We start from the raw sequence: 27420 nt of genomic DNA on the forward strand, positions 1-27420 counted from the left end.
AACCTAGAGAGGAACCAGGCTATGTGGGGTGGCCAGTCCTCTTCTGGCTGTGCCGGGTGGAGATTATAACAAGAACATGGTCAAGATGGTCAAGACATCCACAACCAGGATGTGAAAAGCGGGGCTTCAGTTAGGAAACTGTGGTGCCGGATCCATATGCATTGGGTGTATAACCCATTAGGGCGTCCAGCCACGGTGCTCAGAATGACACAAATCACATTTAGATGGTAATTCATCTAACAGAACATGCAACCAGAGGATACAACAATGTGTGTCCTTCTCCGATACGCCTGGTGAAAACATAAACACCCCCTGATGCTTCACCTTCAATGTATTACCCAGAACCCCTTGGTGCTACACCTTCAATGCAATGTATTACCCAGAACCCCCTGGTGCCACACCTTCAATGTATTACCCAGAACCCCCTGATGCTTCACCTTCAATGTATTACCCAGAACCCTCTGGTGCTACACCTTCAATGTATAACCCAGAACCCCCTGGTGCTACACCTTCAATGTATTACCCTGAACCCCCTGATGCTACACCTTCAATGTATTACCCTGAACCCCCTGATGCTACACCTTCAATGTATTACCCAGAACCCCTGGTGCTACACCTTCAATGTATTACCCAGAACCCCCTGGTGCTACACCTTCAATGTATTACCCAGAACCCCCTGGTGCTACACCTTCAATGTATTACCCAGAACCCCCTGGTGCTACACCTTCAATGTATTACCCAGAACCCCCTGGTGCTACACCTTCAATGTATTACCCAGAACCCCCTGGTGCTACACCTTCAATGTATTACCCAGAACCCCCTGGTGCTACACCTTCAATGTATTACCCAGAACCCCCTGGTGCTACACCTTCAATGTATTACCCAGAACCCCCTGGTGCTACACCTTCAATGTATTACCCTGAACCCCCTGATGCTACACCTTCAATGTATTACCCTGAACCCCCTGATGCTACACCTTCCATGTATTACCCAGAACCCCCTGGTGCTACACCTTCAATGTATTACCCAGAACCCCCTGGTGCTACACCTTCAATGTATTACCCAGAACCCCCTGGTGCTACACCTTCAATGTATTACCCAGAACCCCCTGGTGCTACACCTTCAATGTATTACCCAGAACCCCCTGGTGCTACACCTTCAATGTATTACCCAGAACCAACTGATGCTACACCTTCAATGTATTACCCAGAACCCCCTGGTGCTACACCTTCAATGTATTCAGATCTATAGGAGGAGCAGATAGAAGTTCCTCTACGGTCTGTCTGGTCTTCCTCTCAGACAGCTGGGAGGTCCACTGCTGATGACATCATCACTCATCTAATGAACAATGAGTGAGTGAGGGTCCACTTTTGATGAGCTCACCTTGACGGTTCCGAGGTCCATAGGGTGTTTGATGATGTGGTGGTAGTCGTGGAGGCCGAGGGCGTGCGCGTCGACAGGCTTGTAGAAGGGCCACGCGTACGCAATGTGTTTCTTAGACAACATGTCTCTGATAAGACCGCCACAGAACAGCAGCTGCTCCTAGAAGAGGAGGAGAGGGGAAGAGGGGAGGAGAGGGAGACGGAGACAGAGGAGAGGGAGACAGAGGAGAGGGAGACAGAGGGAAAGAGGAAGGAAAACGAAGGCCGAGGAAAGAAGACTTTATTAATCCATATGAGAAATGTGTTGTCAGCTGTAACCCAACCACTCTGATATACAGACAGACAATCCTAACCCTGTACAGACAGACAGACAACCCTAACCCTGTACAGACAGACAGACAACCCTAACCCTGTACAGACAGACAGACAACCCTAACCCTGTACAGACAGACAGACAACCCTAACCCTGTACAGACAGACAGACAACCCTAACCCTGTACAGACAGACAGACAACCCTAAACCTGTACAGACAGACAGACAACCCTAACCCTGTAGAGACAGACAACCCTAACCCTGTACAGACAGACAGACAACCCTAACCCTATACAGACAGACAGAGACAACCCTATACAGACAGACAGACGGACAGACAACCCTAAACCTGTACAGACAGACAGACAGACAACCCTAACCCTGTAGAGACAGACAACCCTAACCCTGTACAGACAGACAGACAACCCTAACCCTATACAGACAGACAGAGACAACCCTATACAGACAGACAGACGGACAGACAACCCTAAACCTGTACAGACAGACAGACAGACAACACTAACCCTGTACAGACAGACAGACAGAGACATACAGACAGAGACGAGACAGACAGACAGTCTGTTTCTCTACTGCCCCCCCCCACACTGATTTAACCTCTTGTTGTATTAGGAGAATAATACCTGTCGTTTGGGGCTCCCGCCGAGACTTGTTAACGCTCCGCCCCCGGGAACCCCCCCGCCTAGCCCCAGGTGGTGCTGGGAGTCGGGCTGGGCGGGGTCTCGTTTGGGCTGCTTCAGCGGGCGGCTGCTGCTCTCACGGCGGGGGCGGGGGGGCTCCGTCGCCACGGGAGATGACTCGCTGAGCTGGTCGTTGGCAGTGGGTGTGGTGGTGTCAGCCTTCCTCTTCTGGCTCTTCCTCTGCTACAGGGGGGGGGGGTTAAAGGTCAGGGGCTAGAGGTCAAGACAACACCACACATTCCCTCAGCATGACACATGATGAGTGGATAAGTCGATGTGCTAAAAGTAGAAAAGTAAACATGGTCCCAGCTGGATCCCCAGGGACAGGAATGAAGAGACATTCAACTACCAGGAAGATAATGACGGTACATGGGAACATCTCAGGGCATGACTGGAGGAAAGAGAGAGCGACTTCCTATATCAGACGTCAATTAATATAGGTTTGTCTCCTCGTTCCGTTCGACCACAAACTTTCAGATTCCCGTACCCCCTCCCCTTCTTTTCTCCCTCTGGTCTCCTCACCTTAGCTGGGGGTGCGATGCTCTGGGGGATGGGTGGGGCAGCAGGGTGAAGGCCTGGGTGGGCTGGGGGGTGGTGGGGTACGGAGGTGAGGCCCTGGGTCAGGACATCCAGAGGGCTGATGGGGAAAGGTGGTCCCAGCTGGGGGGCGTGGGAGGGAGGGGTGGGGGGAACGCGAGGGGGCTGGGTCTGAGGGGGGAGGGCGAGGGGGAGGGTGGGGGGCCCCTGGGATACGGGGAGACCCTGAGTCTGAGGGCCCGGCGACAGGGAGGAGAAACCTCGGGTGTGGGGGGTGGAGGAGGGAGATGAATCCTGGCCGGAGTCAGACTTAGACAGGAGACCTGGAGAGGAGGAGAGAGGGGGGTAGAGAGACAGGGGGGGATGGAAAGAGAGAGGGGGGGTGGAAAGAGAGAGACAGGGGGGGGGGGTGGAAAGAGAGAGAGGGGGGATGGAAGTCCACCCAGAGTAAAATATAAGAGAGAATAAGCAACAGAGAGGTGAAGACAAGAAAGGAACAGAAGAGGAGAGAAGAGAAAGCACTCCATCAGTAATACAACAGTGATCTGAATCCCCCCATCAGTAATGACAACAGTGATCTGAATCCCTCCATGACAACAGTGATCTGAATCCCTCCATCAGTAATGACAACAGAGATCTGAATCCCTCCATGACAACAGTGATCTGAATCCCCCCATCAGTAATGACAACAGTGATCTGAATCCCTCCATGACAACAGTGATCTGAATCCCTCCATCAGTAATGACAACAGAGATCTGAATCCCTCCATCAGTAATACAACAGTGATCTGAATCCCCCCATCAGTAATGACAACAGTGATCTGAATCCCTCCATGACAACAGTGATCTGAATCCCTCCATCAGTAATACAACAGTGATCTGAATCCCTCCATCAGTAATGACAACAGTGATCTGAATCCCTCCATCAGTAATGACAACAGTGATCTGAATCACTCCATGACAACAGTGATCTGAATCCCTCCATCAGTAATGACAACAGTGATCTGAATCACTCCATGACAACAGTGATCTGAATCCCTCCATCAGTAATGACAACAGAGATCTGAATCCCTCCATCAGTAATGACAACAGAGATCTGAATCCCTCCACCAGTAATGACAACAGTGATCTGAATCCCTCCATCAGTAATGACAACAGTGATCTGAATCCCTCCATCAGTAATGACAACAGAGATCTGAATCCCTCCACCAGTAATGACAACAGTGATCTGAATCCCTCCATCAGTAATGACAACAGTGATCTGAATCCCTCCATCAGTAATGACAACAGTGATCTGAATCCCTCCATGACAACAGTGATCTGAATCCCTCCATCAGTAATGACAACAGTGATCTGAATCCCTCCATGACAACAGTGATCTGAATCCCTCCATCAGTAATGACAACAGTGATCTGAATCCCTCCATGACAACAGTGATCTGAATCCCTCCATCAGTAATGACAACAGTGATCTGAATCCCTCCATCAGTAATGACAACAGTGATCTGAATCCCTCCATCAGTAATGACAACAGTGATCTGAATCCCTCCATCAGTAATGACAACAGTGATCTGAATCCCTCCATCAGTAATGACAACAGTGATCTGAATCCCTCCATCAGTAATGACAACAGTGATCTGAATCCCTACATCAGTAATGACAACAGTGATCTGAATCCCTCCATGACAACAGTGATCTGAATCCCTCCATGACAACAGTGATCTGAATCCCTCCATCAGTAATGACAACAGTGATCTGAATCCCTCCATGACAACAGTGATCTGAATCCCCCCATCAGTAATGACAACAGTGATCTGAATCCCTCCATCAGTAATGACAACAGTGATCTGAATCCCTCCATCAGTAATGACAACAGTGATCTGAATCCCTCCATCAGTAATGACAACAGTGATCTGAATCCCTCCATCAGTAATGACAACAGTGATCTGAATCCCTCCATGACAACAGTGATCTGAATCCCTCCATCAGTAATGACAACAGTGATCTGAATCCGTCCATCAGTAATGACAACAGTGATCTGAATCTTCCCATCAGTAATGACAACAGTGATCTGAATCCGTCCATCAGTAATGACAACAGTGATCTGAATCTTCCCATCAGAACAAATCAGACCGTTGGAACTAAAAGCCACTCTCCCTACACCATACCTGCTTCTCTCTGCCCCGCCCTCCGCCCCTTGGTAACCATGGGGATCTCAGTCTCCTCTTGGGGCATCTCAGAGATCTTCTGAAGAAACATCTTCTCTAGAGACTCTGCCATCAACACTATGTCATCACCAGGCTGCACACACACACATACACACACACACACACACATACACACACGTCAGTTAACCCTACTATCAGATTTCTGTCTGTGTGTGTGTGTGTGTGTGTATACTGTACCTTGTTGTAGATGTAACAGTTGGTGAACATGGTGTTGAAGTCCTGCATACATTCCTGGGCGTTCCAATAGTAGCTGTTCTCCAGTCTCTTCTTGATGGTCCCCATGTCCATAGGAACCTTGATGATCTGATAGTAATCCTGGAGAGGGGAGGAGGGAGAGAGAGAGAGAGAGGGAGGACAGTGGAAGGGGGGGAGAGGGAGGTGGGGGAGGGAGAGAGAGAGAGGGAGGACAGAGGAAGGGAGAGAGAGGGAGGACAGAGGAAGGGGGGGGGGGGGAGAGGGAGGACAGAGGAAGGGGGGAGAGGGAGAAAGAGGGAAAGAGGGAGAGAGGGAGGTGGGGAGGGAGGAGAGAGAGAGAGGGGTTAGAGGGAGGGAGGAGAGAGGGATGGAGGAGAGAGGGATGGAGGAGAGAGGGATGGAGGAGAGCGGGATGGAGAGATAGAGAGGGAAAGAAAGTCTCTCTCCCTAACTCTCCCTCCATCTCTCTCCCGCTCTACGGTAGCCTGGAGGGGCGATGAGAAGTGATTTCCCCCCCCCACACACACACACACTACTTACAGGCAGGCCGAGTTTGATGGCATCTACTGGAGCCTGGAAGGGCCATGAGAAGTGATGTTTCCACAGCGTCTTCAGCAGCACCTTCAACAGGTACTGCAACACAATAAACCTATTACCAACCCACCACTCAATCAATCAACCCATCAATGAACCAACTAGGGCCGTATAGATCTGCAATGGGGAACACGGACAGAATCATGGAATCCAGATATTAAAACAGAATTCAACAATATAAAAAAAATTATTGAAGAACTCAGTAGGAAATCAACTAAATGTTGAACTTCAAAATGCATCAGTGATTCTCTCTCTCTCTCTCTCTCTCTCTCTCTCTCTCTCTCTCTCTCTCTCTCTCTCTCTCTCTCTCTCTCTCTCTCTCTCTCTCTCTCTCTCTCTCTCTCTCTCTCTCTCTCTCTCTCTCTCTCTCTCTCTCTCTCTCTCTCTCTCTCTCTCTCTCTCTCTCTCTCTCTCTCTCTCTCTCTCTCTCTCTCCCCCTCTCTCTCCCCCTCTCTCTCCCCCTCTCTCTCCCCCTCTCTCTTCCCCTCTCTCTTCCTCCCTCCCGAAGAGGCAACGGCACAGGAATGCCCGTCTGTGTGCTTTCTGTCTACCAATGTGTGTAGCCGTTAGCGATGATGTTAATGATAACCTTCTGGTAGATGAAAAGGCTTTCCCAGAAACCTTCTCTATTAAATGTTAACTACAGAGTAGTGTAGGTCTACCTGTCCCAGGCTGGTGCACAGTTGAATTAAAGGTAGTTAAATCCATAAATAAAAATAAATTAAATTTTTCCCAGACCTCAAAAGTGGTGTCATGATTAGAGGTCGACCAAATAATCGGAAGGCCGATTTCAAGTTATCATAACAATCGGTAATTGGCATTTTCGGACACCGATTATGGCTGATTGCATTGCTCTCCACGAGGAGACTGAGTGGCAGGCTGACCACCTGTTACGTGAGGGCAGCAAGGAGCCACGGTAAGGTGCTAGCTAGCATTAAACATATCTTAGAAAAAAAACAATCAATCTTAACAATCACTAGTTTACTACACATGGTTGATGATATTACTAGTTTATCTAGCTTGTCCTAGCTAGTTTAATCAATGCGGTGCCTTTTAATTTATCATCGAATCACAGCCTACTTCGCCAAACGGGTGATGATTTAACCAGCGCATTAGCGAAAAAAAGCACTGTCATTGCACCAATATGTACCTAACTATAAACATCATGCCTTCCTTAAAATCAATACACAAGTATATATTTTTAAACCTGCATATTTAGTTCATATTGCCTGCTAACATGAATTTCTTGTAACTTGGGAAATTGTGTCACTTATCCTGTGCAAGCAGAGTCAGGGTATATGCAGCAGTTTGGGCCGTCTGACTCGTTGCGAACTGTGTGAAGACCCTTTCCGTTAGATAAAATACGGAACGGTTCCGTATTTCACTGAAAGAATAAACCTTTTGTTTTCTAGATGATAGTTTCCGGATTCGACCATATTAATGACCAAAGGCTCGTATTTCTGTGTGTTATTATATTATAATTAAGTCTATGATTTGATAGAGCAGTCTGACTGAGCGGTGGTAGGCAGCAGCAGGCTCGTAAGCGTTTATTCAAACAGCACTTTCCTGCATTTGCCAGCAGCTCTTTGCTGTGCTTCAAGCATTGTGCTGTTTATGACTTCAAGCCTATCAACTCCCGAGATTAGGCTGGCAATACTATAGTGCCTATAAGAACATCCAATAGTCAAAGGTTAATGAAATACAAATGGTATAGAGAGAAATAGTCCTATAATTCCTATAATAACTACAACCTAAAACTTCTTACCTGGGAATATTGAAGACTCATGTTAAAAGGAACCACCAGCTTTCATATGTTCTCATGTTCTGAGCAAGGAACTGAAACGTTAGATTTCTTACATGGCACATATTGCACTTTTACTTTCTTCTCCAACACTTTGTTTTTGCATTATTTAAACCAAATTGAACATGTTTAATTATTTAATTGAGATTAAATAGATTTTATTGATGTATTATATTAAGTTAAAATAAAAAAGTGCTCATTCAGTATTGTTATAGTCATTATTACAAATATTCAGTTGATATAAAAATCGGCCGATTAATCGGCACCGGCTTTTTGGTCCTCCAATAATCGGTATTGGCGTTGAAAAATCATAGTCGGTCGACGTCTAGTCATGATGTGGTTTAAGAATTGATGTGGACTGAATATCACATTTTGTTCTATTAAAAAAAATGTGAGTTTGAGAATGAAAACTGAGAAAAACGAAAACCTGAAAAAAACATTTTATATTATTTTATATGGCCCCGACCGACCAACCAATCCATCAAACAGTACAGTACCAGTAGTCAAAGCTAGTTGTTCTGTGGTTCGACACACACACACACACACACCACACACACACACACCACACCACACACACACACACCACACACACCACACACACACACACACACTACCTGTAGCTGGTTGGTCTGTCGTTTCGGCCTCGAGGGGTTCCATGTCTCGGGGGGCGGGGGGTTACAGGAGAGGGAGCGGGAGGCGGGGTCTAGGCTGCTGCCCGCCTCCAGGCCGTCTCCCATGACGACGGAGGCAGGGCGTAGCAGGCGGGGAGGGGGGGAGTCCCAGTCAGACAGTTTGGACCCGGGAGAGGCAGGCAGGCTAGACTGGGAAGCCCTCTCAGGCCATCACACAAAACGCTGGACTGTCTGAAGGGAGGAGGAAGAGTAACGTCATCATCGTCATCATCACAGCCCATTGGATTCTCTAGGAGGGGAGGAAGAGTAACATCATCATCATCACAGCCACTGGATTCTCTAGGAGGGGGAGAAAGAGTAACGTCATCATCGTCATCATCACAGCCCACTGGATTCTCTAGGAGGGGAGGAAGAATATCGTCATCATCACAGCCCACTGGATTTTCAAGGAGGGGGAGGAAGAGTAACGTCATCACAGCCCACTGGATTCTCAAGGAGGGGGAGGAAGAGTAACGTCATCACAGCCCATTGGACTCTCTAGGAGGGGAGGAAGAGTAACGTCATCATCATCACAGCTCCTATACACCGACCTCACTATATAAACACAGTCCTATATAAACACAATCCTGTACACTGACCCCACTATATAAACACAATCCTATACACCAACCCCACTATATAAACACAGTCCTATACACTGACCCCACTATATAAACACAGTCCTATACACCAACCCCACTACATACCTACATGAACACACAGACCTATACACTGACCCTGGCATACACAGGCATACCCATAGCCCACCGTCTCAGTGACTAATCAACAGAACTGGACTTTCCCAAACTTTCCAACACACACACCTACAGCCACACACACACTACCCTAACTCACACAGATCTATATACTGACCCCTGCACACACACACACACACTACCCTAACTCACACAGATCTATATACCGACCCCTGCATACACACACACACACACTACCCTAACTCACACAGATCTATATACTGACCCCTGCACACACTGGCTGCCCAGACTAACCTCCAAACTGGACTTCCCCAAACAACACACACCTACAGTCACACACACACACACACAGCTCTAACACACACACACTGCGCTACCACACACACACACACTGCGCTACCACACACACACACACTGCGCTACCACACACACACACTGCGCTACCACACACACACACACACACACACACACTGCGCTACCACACACACACACACACACACACACTGCGCTACCACACACACTGCGCTACCACACACACACACACACACTGCGCTACCACACACACACACACACTGCGCTATCACACACACACACACTGCGCTACCACACACACACACACACTGCGCTACCACACACACACACTGCGCTACCACACACACACACACAGTAAACAGACACACTGCGCTAAGACACACACACACAGACACACTGCGCTAACACACACACACAGTAAACACAGACATAGTCTAACAGATAAAAGGTGAAAGGTCCTCTAACATGGTTTGATTTAACTTCTCTAGGGTAGGGGGCAGCATTCGGAATTTTGGATGAAAAGCATGCCCAAATTAAACTGCCTGCTACTCGGGCCCAGAAGACATGATATGCATATAACTGGTAGATTTGGATAGAAAACACTCTAAAGTTTCCAAAACTGTTAAAATAGTGTCTGAGTATAACAGAACTGATTTGGCAGGCGAAGACCTGAGAAAAATCCATTCAGGAAGTAGGTTTTCTATTCAATGCCATTACAGTATCCATTGACTTAGGACTCAAATTGCAGGTCCTATGCCTTCCACTAGATGTCAAGAGTCTTTAGAAATTGTTTCAGGCTTGTATTCTGATAAATGGGGAGTAAGACCAGTCTGAATGAGTGGACCCTACCTTGTCACAGAACTTTATCATGCGCAATCCCGAGAGAGTGCCTTTGTTTACCTTTTATATCGACAACGTTATTGTCAGGTTGAAATATTATCGATTATTTAGGCTAAAAACAACCTGAGGATTGAATATAAACATCGTTTGACATGTTTCTATGAACTTTACAGATACAATTTTGATTTTTTTGTCTGCCTGTTTTGACTGCGTTTGAGCCTGTGGATTACTGAAGAAAACGCAAAAAACAAAACTGAGGTTTTTGGATATAAAGAGACTTTATCGAACAAAAGGAACATTTATTGTTTAAATGAATGTCTTCTGAGTGCAACCATATGAAGATCATCAAAGGTAAGGGATTAATTGTATCTCTATTTCTGACTTGTGTAACTCTTCTACTTGGCTGGTTACTGTTTGTAATGATTTGTCTGCTGGGCTATGTTCTCAAATAATCGTAAGGTATGCTTATGCCGTTAAGCATTTTTTAAATCTGTCACCGTGGTTGGATTCACAAGAAGTTAATCTTTAACCCTATGTAAAATATGTTTTGTTTTCTGAATTTTTATAATAAGTATTTCTGTATTTGAATTTGGCGCTCTGCAATCTCACTGGATGTTGGCCAGGTGGGACGCTAGCGCCCCACATACGCTAGAGAGGTTAACGAGGCAAGTCAATTAGGGACCACTTCTTATTCACAATGACGGCCTACCAAGAGGCAAAAGGCCCCCTGCAGGGCCGGGAGCTGCAGGGCCGGGGGCTGCAGGGCCGGGGTTCAAAATAAACATTTGGACAAAACACGACAAGAGAGACACCACAACACTACATAAAGAAAGACCTAAGACAACAACACAGCACGGCAGCAACACAACACTGTAGGAACACAACATGACAACACAGCACTGTAGCAACACAACAACACAGCATGACAGCAACACAACAACAACAGCAACACAACATGACAACACAGTAGCAACACAACAACAACACGGTTGATAAGGGGGAGTGAGGCCTAAGAGGCTTTTTAAATAAGCATCAACCAGTGGATCTTGTATATATCGATGGACAGTTTACAGAGGAGTATAGAGTACATCACCAGAACACTGACAGAGAAAGAGTTAAGCCATCCTCTGACATCACCAGAACACTGACAGAGAAAGAGTTTAGCCAACCTCTGACATCACCAGAACACTGACAGAGAAAGAGTTAAGCCATCCTCTGACATCACCAGAACACTGACAGAGAAAGAGTTTAGCCATCCTCTGACATCACCAGAACACTGACAGAGAAAGAGTTAAGCCATCCTCTGACATCACCAGAACACTGACAGAGAAAGCGTTAAGCCAACCTCTGACATCACCAGAACACTGACAGAGAAAGAGTTAAGCCATCCTCTGACATCACCAGAACACTGACAGAGAAAGACTTTAGCCACCCTCTGACATCACCAGAACACTGACAGAGAAAGAGTTAAGCCAACCTCTGACATCACCAGAACACTGACAGAGAAAGCGTTAAGCCATCCTCTGACATCACCAGAACACTGACAGAGAAAGAGTTTAGCCATCCTCTGACATCACCAGAACACTGACAGAGAAAGAGTTAAGCCATCCTCTGACATCACCAGAACACTGACAGAGAAAGAGTTAAGCCAACCTCTGACATCACCAGAACACTGACAGAGAAAGCGTTAAGCCATCCTCTGACATCACCAGAACACTGACAGAGAAAGAGTTTAGCCATCCTCTGACATCACCAGAACACTGACAGAGAAAGAGTTAAGCCATCCTCTGACATCACCAGAACACTGACAGAGAAAGAGTTAAGCCATCCTCTGACATCACCAGAACACTGACCTAATACCTCATGCTAGTACTCCATAACAAAAACAAGAGTTTACATGGAAACCAAGATAACGCACAAGTGGAAACCAGGAAGAGACTGAAGAAAAGGACAGACACCAGTCAAGAACAACCACGTGAAGTGAGGGGGTGTGTGTGAGAGTTACCTCCTCACAGGAACGTGCTATCTTCTCCGGTAAGAGATACCGTGTCTGGAAGTCCAGCAGACTGTTAGATCTAGACTGCATCTTGAAGTTCATAGAAAAAGTCTTAAACAAACCTCGGAACAATCCCAACACACACACACAAACACACACACGGTCAGGAGAGAGTCAGAAGTAATTCAGACTAACAGGAGTTCTGGAAGAGCAGGAGAAAGGATTCCTCGTGTTCTTTAGGAACAGAAGAGAAGAGCAGGAGAAAGGATTCCTCGTGTTCTTTAGGAACAGAAGAGCAGGAGACAGGATTCCTCGTGTTCTTTAGGAACAGAAGAGTGAACAGCAGGAGAAAGGATTCCTCGTGTTCTTTAGGAACAGAAGAGTGAAGAGCAGGAGACAGGATTCCTCGTGTTCTTTAGGAACAGAAGAGTGAAGAGCAGGAGAAAGGATTCCTTGTGTTCTTTAGAAACAGAAGAGTCTGAAGACGAGCTGGTTCCAGTTCCAACAGTGCGATAGAAAGAGAAAGACCACATCTCTCCTCCTATTCATCCTGCCCTTCCTCTCTCCACGATCCCAGAGCACATCTCTCCTCCTATTCATCCTGCCCTTCCTCTCTCCACGATCCCAGAGCACATCTCTCCTCCTATTCATCCTGCCCTTCCTCTCTCCACGATCCCAGAGCACATCTCTCCTCCTATTCATCCTGCCCTTCCTCTCTCCACGATCCCAGAGCACATCTCTCCTCCTATTCATCCTGCCCTTCCTCTCTCCACGATCCCAGAGCACATCTCTCCTCCTATTCATCCTGCCCTTCCTCTCTCCACGATCCCAGAGCACATCTCTCCTCCTATTCATCCTGCCCTTCCTCTCTCCACGATCCCAGAGCACATCTCTCCTCCTATTCATCCTGCCCTTCCTCTCTCCACGATCCCAGAGCACATCTCTCCTCCTATTCATCCTGCCCTTCCTCTCTCCACGATCCCAGAGCACATCTCTCCTCCTATTCATCCTGCCCTTCCTCTCTCCACGATCCCAGAGCACATCTCTCCTCCTATTCATCCTGCCCTTCCTCTCTCCACGATCCCAGAGCACATCTCTCCTCCTATTCATCCTGCCCTTCCTCTCTCCACGATCCCAGAGCACATCTCTCCTCCTATTCATCCTGCCCTTCCTCTCTCCACGATCCCAGAGCACATCTCTCCTCCTATTCATCCTGCCCTTCCTCTCTCCACGATCCCAGAGCACATCTCTCCTCCTATTCATCCTGCCCTTCCTCTCTCCACGATCCCAGAGCACATCTCTCCTCCTATTCATCCTGCCCTTCCTCTCTCCACGATCCCAGAGCACATCTCTCCTCCTATTCATCCTGCCCTTCCTCTCTCCACGATCCCAGAGCACAGAAAGAGAGGGATGGAGGGAAGGAAACAGTGAAACAAAAAGAGAGATAAAAGGGAAAGAAAGAGAAAAGGAGGTGAAGGAATAACGAGAGAGGAATCTCATTCTAGATCTTTCTTTTATTTTCCTCTCCCTCTCTCTCAGACAGAATGCCTCTGTCTCTTTCTGGTTGGTCATACTTTAAAAGCGCCACACCCCCTTCCATCCATCCCTCCGTTTTCTCGCCCACTCACTCCACCCCCCTTTTCCCAGCACTAGCATGAGGCAGCTTGCTCAAACACAGATGCCCCCACACACACCACACACACACACTCAGGCATGCACAAAAACACACACCATGTAGAGGAAGCAAACCGATGATGATGGACTTTTCCATTCAATAGACAACAAAAAATTTGGGCGGCAGATAGCCGAGTGGTTAGAGTGTTGGGGCAGTAACCAAAAGGTTGCTGGATCGAATCACCGAGTTGACATGGTAAGAATCTCTCGTTCTGCCCCTGAACAAGGCAGTTAACCTACTGTTCCCCGGTAGGCCGTCATTGTAAATAAGTATTTGTTCTTAACTGGCTTGTCTAGTTAAATGAAGACTAAAAATAGAACCAAAACCACAACATAACACAATACATCCTCATTTCATCAGGGAAGTCCTTTTGAGGTAGATATCTAGTTCACTAACACTCCTACCAAACAATAAGACTATCTAATGATGATGTGTAGTAGTAGTTGAATTACTAACACTCCTACCAACAGGGCTGGAAATGGCCAAGAACCTCAAGATACAATATTGTCACAATACGATATATACTGAGATTCTCAGGACACTCAGGATTCTATATGTATCGTGATTCTCAGGGTTCTATATGTATCGTGATTCTCAGGATTCTATACGTATCGTGATTCTCAGGATTCTATACGTATCGTGATTCTCAGGATTCTATACGTATCGTGATTCTCAGGATTCTATACGTATTGTGATTCTCAGGATTCTATACGTATTGGGATTCTCAGGATTCTATACGTATTGGGATTCTCAGGATTCTATACGTATTGGGATTCTCAGGATTCTATACGTATTGTGATTCTCAGGATTCTATACGTATTGTGATTCTCAGGATTCTATACGTATTGTGATTCTCAGGATTCTATACGTATTGTGATTCTCAGGAGTCTATATGTATTGTGATTCTCAGGATTCTATACGTATCGTGATTCTATACGTATAGTGATTCTATACGCATTGTGATTCTCAGGATTCTATATGTATTGTGATTCTCAGGATTCTATACGCATTGTGATTCTATATGTATTGTGATTCTCAGGATTCTATACGCATTGTGATTCTCAGGATTCTATACGTATTGTGATTCTATACGTATTGTGATTCTCAGGATTCTATACGCATTGTGATTCTCAGGATTCTATACGTATTGTGATTCTCAGGATTCTATACGTATTGTGATTCTATATGTATTGTGATTCTCAGGATTCTATACGCATTGTGATTCTCAGGATTCTATACGCATTGTGATTCTATATGTATTGTGATTCTCAGGATTCTATACGTATTGTGATTTTATATGTATTGTGATTCTCAGGATTCTATACGCATTGTGATTCTATATGTATTGTGATTCTCAGGATTCTATACGTATTGTGATTCTCAGGATTCTATACGTATTGTGATTCTATACGTATTGTGATTCTCAGGATTCTATACGCATTGTGATTCTCAGGATTCTATACGCATTGTGATTCTCAGGATTCTATACGCATTGTGATTCTATATGTATTGTGATTCTCAGGATTCTATACGTATTGTGATTTTATATGTATTGTGATTCTCAGGATTCTATATGTATTGTGATTTTATATGTATTGTGATTCTCAGGATTCTATACGTATTGTGATTCTATATGTATTGTGATTCTCAGGATTCTATACGTATTGTGATTCTATATGTATTGTGATTCTCAGGATTCTATACGCATTGTGATTCTCAGGATTCTATACGTATTGTGATTCTCAGGATTCTATACGTATTGTGATTCTATATGTATTGTGATTCTATACGTATTGTGATTCTATATGTATTGTGATTCTCAGGATTCTATACGCATTGTGATTCTATATGTATTATGATTCTCAGGATTCTATACGTATTGTGATTCTATATGTATTGTGATTCTCAGGATTCTATACGCATTGTGATTCTATATGTATTGTGATTCTCAGGATTCTATACGCATTGTGATTCTATATGTATTGTGATTCTCAGGATTCTATATGTATTGTGATTTTATATGTATTGTGATTCTCAGGATTCTATACGCATTGTGATTCTCAGGATTCTATATGTATTGTGATTCTCAGGATTCTATACGCATTGTGATTCTATACGTATTGTGATTCTATACGTATAGTGATTCTATACGCATTGTGATTCTCAGGATTCTATACGTATTGTGATTCTATATGTATTGTGATTCTCAGGATTCTATACGCATTGTGATTCTCAGGATTCTATACGCATTGTGATTCTCAGGATTCTATACGTATTGTGATTCTATATGTATTGTGATTCTCAGGATTCTATATGTATTGTGATTCAACACTGGGATTTTATTGCGATTTGATGTTCCAAACATATTGCTCACCATATGTCTGCTGCAGAGGGACAAGAACGAGCCAAGTGTTGATCAGTCATGGAAATAAAAGTGCTGAAAACTAATTGACTCCCAACATAAAAAGAAGATGAAGAACAAAGCTATGAAGGAAAACTACTGTAGTTTTGGTGCAGGCACAGCCAACCAGCGCAAAACTAATATTAGGATACTGTCAAAACGTTAGGATACATCTTTAAAATATGTAACTGCATCAGTCCCCCCCCCCATCACTATCTAATGATTATGTGTAGTAGTCGTTTACTCATTAGCCTGACATAAATACACCTACCAACCTTCAAGACAGGTTTGAATCCAGAGCCCATTTTGGAATGCATTCAGTTGTGCAACTGACTAGGTCTCCCCCTTTCCCTAATGATGATGTTTAGTCCTAGTAGGTTGTTCATTAGCCTAGAACACACACACACACACACAGGCTGCTAGCTTACAGCTGGACTTACATGTTTGTCTGGTGTGGTGCAGGCTTGGTCTAGTCCAGAGGGAGTGTCATCTCTCAGAATGGAGAGGTAGAGTAGTGACCTGGAGGGGGGCAGGAGAGAGGGGCCAGTCTTCCTTTGGTTGGTTGGTTGACGAGAAGGGTGGAGTAGTGACCTGGAGGGGGGGCAGGAGAGAGTGGCTAAACTTCCTTTGGTTTGTTGGTTGAAGAGGGGGGTAGAGGGGGTCTGAGAGAGAGCGAGCGAGAAATGTAGAAGGACAAGCAATCACAACACTGGTGGAGAGAGAGAGAAACAGAGAGACCGACCAGTCTTCGGTTGTTTGACGAGGGGAGTAGACGGGGTCTGAAAGAGAGAAAGATATGTAGAAGGACAAGGAATCACAACACTGGTGGAGAGAGAAACAGAGACAAACCAGTCTTTGGTTGGTTGACAAGGGGAGTACAGGGGGTCTGAGAGAGAGCTGTAGAAGGACAAGGAATCACAACACTGGTGGGGGGGGGGGGGAATATAGAGAAGAGAAGGGTTGTAGTGTGACTGTACGTCAGCCGTGTGTGTGGTGTGTCTAGAAGGCGTAGTGTACGGTGCATTTTGGAAAGTATTCAGACCCGTTGTCTTTTCCACATTTTGTTACAGCCTTATTCTAAAATGTATTAAATAAATAAATAAAATGTTCTCTGCAATCTACACACAATACCTCATAACGACAGAGGCGAACAGGTTTTTAGACAATTTGTATAAAATAAAAAAAATACAGAAATACCTTATTTACATAAGTAGTCAAACCGTTTGCTATGAGACTCGAAATTGAGCTCAGGTTTCCATTGATTGTCTTGTGGTAAATTCAATTGATTGGACATGATTTGGAAAGGCACACAACTGTCTATATAAGGTCCCACAGTTGTCAGAGCAAAAACCAAGCCACGAGGTCGAAGGAATTGTCCATAGAACTCAGAGACAGATTATGTCGGGGCACAGATCTGGGGAAGGGTACCAAAACATTTCTGCAGCATTGACGGTCCCCAAGAACACAGTGGCCTCCATCATTCCTAAAATGTAAGATGTTTGGAACCACCAAGACTCTCCCTAGAGTTGTCCGCCCGGCCAAACTGAGCAATCAGGGGAGAAGGGCCTTGGTCAGCGAGGTGACCAAGAACCCGATGGTTACTCTAACAGAGCTCCTGAGTTCCTCTGTGGCGATGGGAGAACCTTCTAGAAGGACAACCATCTCTGCAGCATCCTACCAGTCAGGCCTTTATGGTAGAGTGGCCAGATAGAAGCTACTCCTCAATAAAATGCTCATGACAGCCCGCTTGGAGTTTGCCAAAAGGCACCCAAAGAACTCTCAGACCATTAGAAACAAAATTCTCTGGTCTGATGAAACCAAGATTGAACTCTTTGGCCTGAATGCCAAGCATCACGTCTTGAGGAAACCCGGCACCATCCCTACGGTGAAGCGTGGCAGTGGCAGCATCATGCTGTTGGGATGTTTTTCAGCGGCAGGGACTGGGAGACTAGTCAGGATTGTGGGAAAGATGAATGGAGCAAAGTACAGAGAGATCCTTGATGAAAACCTGCTCCAGGGCGCTCAGAACCTCAGACTGGGGCGAACGACCCTAAGCACACAGCCAAGACAACGCAGAAGTGACTTTGGGACACGTCTTGAGTGACGTGAGTGACCCAGCCAGAGCCCAGACTTGAACCCGATCGAATATCTCTGGAGAAACCTGAACATAAATGTGCAGTGACGCTCCCCATCCAACCTGACAGAGCTTGAGAATATCTGCAGAGAAGAATGTGAGAAACTCCCCAAATACAGGTGTGCCAAGCTTGTAGCGTCATACCCAAGAAGATTCATGGCTGTAATCGCTGCCAAAGGAGCTTCAACAAAGTACTGAGTAAAGGGTCTGAATAATGTGATATTTCAGTATCAATTTGCTAACATTTATTTTAAAAAAAATGTTTTTGCTTTGTCATTATGGGGTATTGTGATGTCATTATGAGGTATTGTGATGTCATTATGGGGTATTGTGATGTCATTATGGGGTATTGTGTGTAGATTGATGAGGGGAAAAAAATATTTAATCAATTTTATAATAAGGCTGTAACGTAACAAAATGTGGAAAAAGTCAAGGGGTCTGAATACTTTCTGACTACACTGACATTTGCATAGGCAAAGACAACAAGATGCAGAGCGTCTGTCTGTCATGATGAAACAGTGAAAACAAGTAGTCATGTCTCCATGTGACTAACAATCGTTGTAAATGAGAGCCTTTGTCTAAGTCTCTACCCACAGCAGAGAGAGACAGACAGGGTAAAGCAGGGGAGTCAAACTCATTCCACGGAGAGCCTAGTGTCTGCTGTTTTTTTTTTTTTTCCCTTTCAATTAAGACCAAAACAACCAGGTGAGGGAGAGTTCCTTACTAATCAGTGACCTTAATTCATCAATCAAGTACAAGGGAGGAGCAAAAACCCACAGACACTCGGCCCTCCGTGGAATGACTAACACCTGTGGGGTAAAGCATGATGTTTTACTGCTTATGTTATTGGAGGAAAACACACACCATAATTGACAACAACGAACCCAACACTGTCAAAACATTGGAACCCAATCTCACAGCAAGTGGGTCATTTTAGCTACGAACATTTCTCCAGACCATATAGGCTTCTACCCTCAAATAACATTAACTTTAAATAGTTTTAACTAGCTAGATAACCAATAGTCTGATTAATCAGGCTGTAATACACAATTAATTGGTATAAACAGCCTAAGACATTTGTGTGAAAAATCCTGTGTAAATGTTTCAGGATATTGGATAAAATTACATTTAAACTTACTCTACCGTTTGTCTGTGCAGTTGTCCTTCTGCTGCCCGAAATTTGAGACAAAATATCCACAGGAAATGACTGTTTAACTGACTTTTTGGGTTCAGTATATGGTTGGTAACGTGGTAAAGATGGTTACTCAGTTCTTTGGTAAAAATTAGTTTTACATTGGATATTCAGTTCTCTTGTCAATAGCTACTGTTGTCTTGGGCAGTGGTTCCCCAACTGTGGAGGGGTCGCCACAGGTTATTTATTTATTTTAGGAACTCAGTCCAGCTTTAAAAACTTACTCTTGAAAATTGTCATCTCTAAATTGGGTAGTACATCATCAGTTCCTCTCGTCTTCTTAGTCATTACAGACCTTAGAGAACTATTTATAACTTGTCAGAAATGTCCAGATCAAGTAGCTCATGTCAGGTAACTTTTAGCCCATAGATAGTTATTTTTTTGTCACTCAAATATCACACGAATACACATTAGATATTGGGCAAATGTATAGAATGGTAAGAAATGTGTTTTACAACTGCTAAATATTATTTGCACGCCATGACAACATGTGTAGAATTGCAGGAAATAAAAATTTAAACCTGCAAAAGTTTGGGACCCCTGGTCTAGAGATACAACAGCTAGTCATGATCGCTGTCAGCATTTTTCTGACAGCTCCGTACGTAAACACCCTTTCAGAATACAACTTGGACTGTGACGTTATTCTAGAAAAAAAAACTACGTCGTATTTCACGTGCTTTCAGCGCCACGGAGCGTAAAATACGCCCCAAACCAGGCGTAACTTCTGTCAAGAATACGGCCTACGGGGCTACAAACAAACAACCTAGCTAGCTACTAACGTTAGCCTGCTACCGTCCCCCAACTACCGTGCGCAATGACAACAGGGAGTGCCCATGCCCCTGAAAAACACCGTTAATGTACCACCAAGGAGCATAGATTACGAAAACACAAGATGTGCAATAAACTGCAAATCAGGTAACGTAAATACAGAGAATATTCATCTTCCCGTGCGCCCGCACCGGCGACAGGCCTGTGATAAGACAGTCCATGCCCCGCTAGGCACCTCGCGCACTGACACCAACCGAAATAATGCACCGAGTGTGGTTCTGAGTGTTTTATCGGATTCCTGAGATTGAATGCCTTCGTTTACCCTACCGGTATCGGTGGAGCGACACCCCAAAACACGTTTATTTACCTTTTTCTGTCGGTTGTCAGCGCGCGCAGGTCTTCCTCACCCCTGAATCCAGAACAAACAGCCCCGTTCGACGTCAGTGACGTCAGACGTAGGGGGAACGTCAGGACGTCATTCGGAGGAATGTCACCTCTCCACGAACGAATCCCCTCTGTCTCCCGGAACAGGCAATACCATGCAATAACTTCAAACACTGAAAATTATTATAGACAAATTCCCAATATACACTGGTCTGCATAAATGGCCATACATAGCATCACAATTAATTGCCCTATTTTCGCGTAACCACACACTGTCAATGGACTGGATAATTTGTGATAGATATTGTAACAATTGCATAATTTCACCTTCTATAAATCACATAATCTTATAAACTATAGGTTCTTAATACTCTTATAATAAACTCATGTTATGGTAAATTTTACCTTGAAGAAACGCAATTAATTCCACCTATAGTGGAGTGAGCCCTCCACCTAGTGGTCAATTAATCACAAGTATGGTAGTATCAGAGAGGAAAAGGCGAAGTGAGAGGTTTACTCCGCCCAAAATGTATACACGAAAATAATGCCACGAAGTGAGAAATGTTTGTTTGGAGGTCAATTAGTGTCGAATTTGGTCAACAAAACATGTAATTGCTCATTTGCTACGTGAGGCTTATTTGATCAAATAGAAGTTTGTTAATGGTTAAATTGTTCTTGAATGTACTGATATGGACGCACGTGGCAAAACATTTTTATTGGAGTTGTGCCTGTTGTCATAGCGATAGAAGACTCATCATGGATATAAACCGCTTTAGCATTGCCATTGAGGGCCTCCACCATTTTAAAGTAGCCACCTGGGGGGTGATTCCTATGAATTGGGAGCGGTCCGCTAATGAAGAACAAAAAAAGAACTACTTCATAATGGAGATAGACTCAATGGCGCTGCTCATGCCCTCACAGACACTATAATGGCACAGATACAATGATGAATCTGCTATCTATCTCCATGGACTGTTGTTCACACATGTTTCTGCCCTGACATTGGCTAAGAGGGTTTGGCCAGCAACCAAAATATCGCTGGTTTGAATCCCAGAGCCAGCAAGGTGGAAAAATCAGCCGTTCTGCCGATGAGCAAGACGGTTAACCCCCAACAACTACTCCCGGGACGTGGATGTCGATTAAGGCAAGTGCCCACACATCTCTGATTCAGAGGGGTTGGGTTAAATGCGGAAGACACATTTCGGTTGAATGCATTCAGTTGTGCAATTGACAAGGTATCCCCCTTTCCCTTCCCACCTGATCTCGACTTCTCCCACCTGTCTTCCATCTTTAAAGCGGTCACTCAAATATCTTGTCAATATAATAGACAATCTTTGGTAGTATCAATCCTCTGAGTTCAGGTCTTTCAGATCAAAATTATAGGGACAGGCGGTGTCTGATCCTACACTGAACAAAAATAGAAACGCAACATATAAATTGTTGGTCCTATGTTTCCTGAGCTAAAATAAAAGATCCCAGAAATGTTCCATAAGCACAAAAAGCTTAAATCTCTCAAGTTTTATGCACAAATTTGTTTACATCCCTGTTAGTGAGCATTTCTCCTTTGCCAAGATAATCCATCCCCCTGACAGGTGTGGCATATCAAGAAGCTGATTAAACAGCATGATCATTACACCGGTGCACCTTGTGCTGGGGACAATAAAAGGCCACTAAATGTGCAGTTTTGTGACAACACCACACATTTCAGTTGAAGGCATTCAGTTGTACAACTGACTTAAGTATCTCCCTTTTTTAATGTCAAAGTTGTAAAAAAGATCACCTCATGTTTCAGTATAATGCAAGGCTCGTGTCGCAAGAATCTGTTCACAGTTCCCGGAAGCTGAAAATGTTCAAGTTCTTCCGTGGCCTGCATACTCACCAGACATGTCACCCATTGAGCATGTTTGGGATGCTCTGGATCGACGTGTGCAACAGCGTGTTCCAGTTCCCGCCAATATCCAGCCACTTCGCACAGCCATTGAAGAGGAGTGGGACAACACACCTCAGGCCACAATCAACAACCTGATCACCTCTATGTGAAGGAGATGTGTTGCGCTGCATTTGGGCAAATGGAGGTCACACCAGATACGGACTGGTTTTTTGATCTACGCCCCTTACCTTTCTTTTAACGTATCTGTGACCAACAGATGCATATCTGTATTCCCAGTCATGTGAAATTCATTCGGCCCTAATCTATGGATTTATTTCCATTCACTGATTTCCTCATATGAACTGAACCTCAGTAAAATCTTTGAAATTGTTGCATGGAGCATTTATATTTTTGTTCAGTGTATTACACTTGATGCGTACAGCCCACTTGATGCGTACAGCCCACTTGATGCATACAGCCCACTTGATGCATACAGCCCACTTGATGCATACAGCCCACTTGATGCATACAGCCCACTTGATGCATACAGCCCACTTGATGCATACAGCCCACTTGATGCATACAGCCCACTTGATGCATACAGCCCACTTGATGCACACAGCCCACTTGATGCGTACAGCCCACTTGATGCGTACAGCCCACTTGATGCACACAGCCCACTTGATGCATACAGCCCACTTGATGCATACAGCCCACTTGATGCATACAGCCCACTTGATGCATACAGCCCACTTGATGCATACAGCCCACTTGATGCATACAGCCCACTTGATGCATACAGCCCACTTGATGCCACAGCAGCCCACTTGATGCACACAGCCCACTTGATGCGTACAGCCCACTTGATGCACACAGCCCACTTGATGCATACAGCCCACTTGATGCATACAGCCCACTTGATGCATACAGCCCACTTGATGCATACAGCCCACTTGATGCGTACAGCCCACTTGATGCATACAGCCCACTTGATGCATACAGCCCACTTGATGCGTACAGCCCACTTGATGCATACAGCCCACTTGATGCATACAGCCCACTTGATGCGTACAGCCCACTTGATGCATACAGCCCACTTGATGCATACAGCCCACTTGATGCATACAGCCCACTTGATGCATACAGCCCACTTGATGCATTTGATGCATACAGCCCACTTGATGCACACAGCCCACTTGATGCATACAGCCCACTTGATGCATACAGCCCACTTGATGCATACAGCCCACTTGATGCACTTGACAGCCCACTTGATGCACACAGCCCACTTGATGCACACAGCCCACTTGATGCATACAGCCCACTTGATGCATACAGCCCACTTGATGCATACAGCCCACTTGATGCACACAGCCCACTTGATGCATACAGCCCACTTGATGCATACAGCCCACTTGATGCATACAGCCCACTTGATGCATACAGCCCACTTGATGCATACAGCCCACTTGATGCACACAGCCCACTTGATGCATACAGCCCACTTGATGCATACAGCCCACTTGATGCATACAGCCCACTTGATGCATACAGCCCACTTGATGCATACAGCCCACTTGATGCACACAGCCCACTTGATGCACACAGCCCACTTGATGCACACAGCCCACTTGATGCATACAGCCCACTTGATGCATACAGCCCACTTGATGCATACAGCCCACTTGATGCATACAGCCCACTTGATGCATACAGCCCACTTGATGCGTACAGCCCACTTGATGCATACAGCCCACTTGATGCACACAGCCCACTTGATGCGTACAGCCCACTTGATGCGTACAGCCCACTTGATGCATACAGCCCACTTGATGCATACAGCCCACTTGATGCATACAGCCCACTTGATGCATACAGCCCACTTGATGCACACAGCCCACTTGATGCGTACAGCCCACTTGATGCATACAGCCCACTTGATGCAAACAGCCCACTTGATGCATACAGCCCACTTGATGCATACAGCCCACTTGATGCATACAGCCCACTTGATGCATACAGCCCACTTGATGCATACAGCCCACTTGATGCATACAGCCCACTTGATGCATACAGCCCACTTGATGCGTACAGCCCACTTGATGCGTACAGCCCACTTGATGCATACAGCCCACTTGATGCATACAGCCCACTTGATGCACACAGCCCACTTGATGCATACAGCCCACTTGATGCGTACAGCCCACTTGATGCATACAGCCCACTTGATGCATACAGCCCACTTGATGCATACAGCCCACTTGATGCATACAGCCCACTTGATGCACACAGCCCACTTGATGCATACAGCCCACTTGAGCCCACTTGATGCATACAGCCCACTTGATGCACACAGCCCACTTGATGCGTACAGCCCACTTGATGCATACAGCCCACTTGATGCGTACAGCCCACTTGATGCGTACAGCCCACTTGATGCGTACAGCCCACTTGATGCGTACAGCCCACTTGATGCGTACAGCCCACTTGATGCGTACAGCCCACTTGATGCGTACAGCCCACTTGATGCGTACAGCCCACTTGATGCGTACAGCCCACTTGATGCGTACAGCCCACTTGATGCGTACAGCCCACTTGATGCGTACAGCCCACTTGATGCGTACAGCCCACTTGATGCGTACAGCCCACTTGATGCGTACAGCCCACTTGATGCATACAGCCCACTTGATGCATACAGCCCACTTGATGCATACAGCCCACTTGATGCACACAGCCCACTTGATGCATACAGCCCACTTGATGCATACAGCCCACTTGATGCATACAGCCCACTTGATGCATACAGCCCACTTGATGCATACAGCCCACTTGATGCATACAGCCCACTTGATGCATACAGCCCACTTGATGCACACAGCCCACTTGATGCACACAGCCCACTTGATGCGTACAGCCCACTTGATGCGTACAGCCCACTTGATGCGTACAGCCCACTTGATGCGTACAGCCCACTTGATGCGTACAGCCCACTTGATGCATACAGCCCACTTGATGCATACAGCCCACTTGATGCATACAGCCCACTTGATGCATACAGCCCACTTGATGCACACAGCCCACTTGATGCACACAGCCCACTTGATGCATACAGCCCACTTGATGCATACAGCCCACTTGATGCACACAGCCCACTTGATGCACACAGCCCACTTGATGCACACAGCCCACTTGATGCACACAGCCCACTTGATGCACACAGCCCACTTGATGCACACAGCCCACTTGATGCACACAGCCCACTTGATGCATACAGCCCACTTGATGCATACAGCCCACTTGATGCATACAGCCCACTTGATGCATACAGCCCACTTGATGCATACAGCCCACTTGATGCATACAGCCCACTTGATGCATACAGCCCACTTGATGCATACAGCCCACTTGATGCATACAGCCCACTTGATGCACACAGCCCACTTGATGCACACAGCCCACTTGATGCACACAGCCCACTTGATGCATACAGCCCACTTGATGCATACAGCCCACTTGATGCACACAGCCCACTTGATGCACACAGCCCACTTGATGCACACAGCCCACTTGATGCATACAGCCCACTTGATGCATACAGCCCACTTGATGCACACAGCCCACTTGATGCACACAGCCCACTTGATGCATACAGCCCACTTGATGCACACAGCCCACTTGATGCACACAGCCCACTTGATGCACACAGCCCACTTGATGCATACAGCCCACTTGATGCATACAGCCCACTTGATGCATACAGCCCACTTGATGCATACAGCCCACTTGATGCATACAGCCCACTTGATGCATACAGCCCACTTGATGCATACAGCCCACTTGATGCACACAGCCCACTTGATGCACACAGCCCACTTGATGCACACAGCCCACTTGATGCACACAGCCCACTTGATGCATACAGCCCACTTGATGCATACAGCCCACTTGATGCATACAGCCCACTTGATGCATACAGCCCACTTGATGCATACAGCCCACTTGATGCATACAGCCCACTTGATGCACACAGCCCACTTGATGCACACAGCCCACTTGATGCATACAGCCCACTTGATGCATACAGCCCACTTGATGCATACAGCCCACTTGATGCATACAGCCCACTTGATGCACACAGCCCACTTGATGCACACAGCCCACTTGATGCACACAGCCCACTTGATGCACACAGCCCACTTGATGCATACAGCCCACTTGATGCATACAGCCCACTTGATGCACACAGCCCACTTGATGCACACAGCCCACTTGATGCATACAGCCCACTTGATGCATACAGCCCACTTGATGCATACAGCCCACTTGTTGCATACAGCCCACTTGATGCATACAGCCCACTTGATGCATACAGCCCACTTGATGCATACAGCCCACTTGATGCATACAGCCCACTTGATGCATACAGCCCACTTGATGCATACAGCCCACTTGATGCATACAGCCCACTTGATGCATACAGCCCACTTGATGCATACAGCCCACTTGTTGCATACAGCCCACTTGATGCATACAGCCCACTTGATGCATACAGCCCACTTGATGCATACAGCCCACTTGATGCATACAGCCCACTTGATGCATACAGCCCACTTGATGCATACAGCCCACTTGATGCATACAGCCCACTTGATGCATACAGCCCACTTGTTGCATACAGCCCACTTGATGCATACAGCCCACTTGTTCCTTCCTTT

At 46.0% G+C, this 27420-nt stretch overlaps 1 protein-coding gene across 10 annotated transcripts in view; it reads right to left on the bottom strand.

Annotated features, from left to right (window-relative positions):
* Nucleotides 1–20893, bottom strand: part of LOC139424328 (bromodomain-containing protein 4-like) — a 45976-nt gene extending 25083 nt beyond the window's left edge. For 3 of the 10 annotated variants that reach the window (XM_071176051.1, XM_071176050.1, XM_071176042.1), the window contains exons 1-9: nt 20819–20871; nt 16798–16876; nt 8361–8667; nt 5892–5984; nt 5334–5471; nt 5097–5229; nt 2916–3253; nt 2337–2576; nt 1384–1542 (exon numbers count right to left, since the gene is read on the bottom strand). In XM_071176051.1, the coding sequence (XP_071032152.1) occupies nt 1384–1542; nt 2337–2576; nt 2916–3253; nt 5097–5229; nt 5334–5471; nt 5892–5984; nt 8361–8483 (1224 nt within the window). In that variant the 5' untranslated portion in view covers nt 8484–8667; nt 16798–16876; nt 20819–20871. Of the gene's footprint in view, nt 1–1383; nt 1543–2336; nt 2577–2915; nt 3254–5096; nt 5230–5333; nt 5472–5891; nt 5985–8360; nt 8668–16797; nt 17137–20818 lie in introns of those variants that run through there. The other 7 variants (XM_071176045.1, XM_071176043.1, XM_071176044.1 and 4 more) reach the window with 7 other exon arrangements.
* Nucleotides 20894–27420: the final 6527 nt, after the last annotated feature.

Source organism: Oncorhynchus clarkii, chromosome 13 (assembly GCF_045791955.1).
Source record: "Oncorhynchus clarkii lewisi isolate Uvic-CL-2024 chromosome 13, UVic_Ocla_1.0, whole genome shotgun sequence".
NCBI classification, from domain to species: domain Eukaryota; kingdom Metazoa; phylum Chordata; class Actinopteri; order Salmoniformes; family Salmonidae; genus Oncorhynchus; species Oncorhynchus clarkii.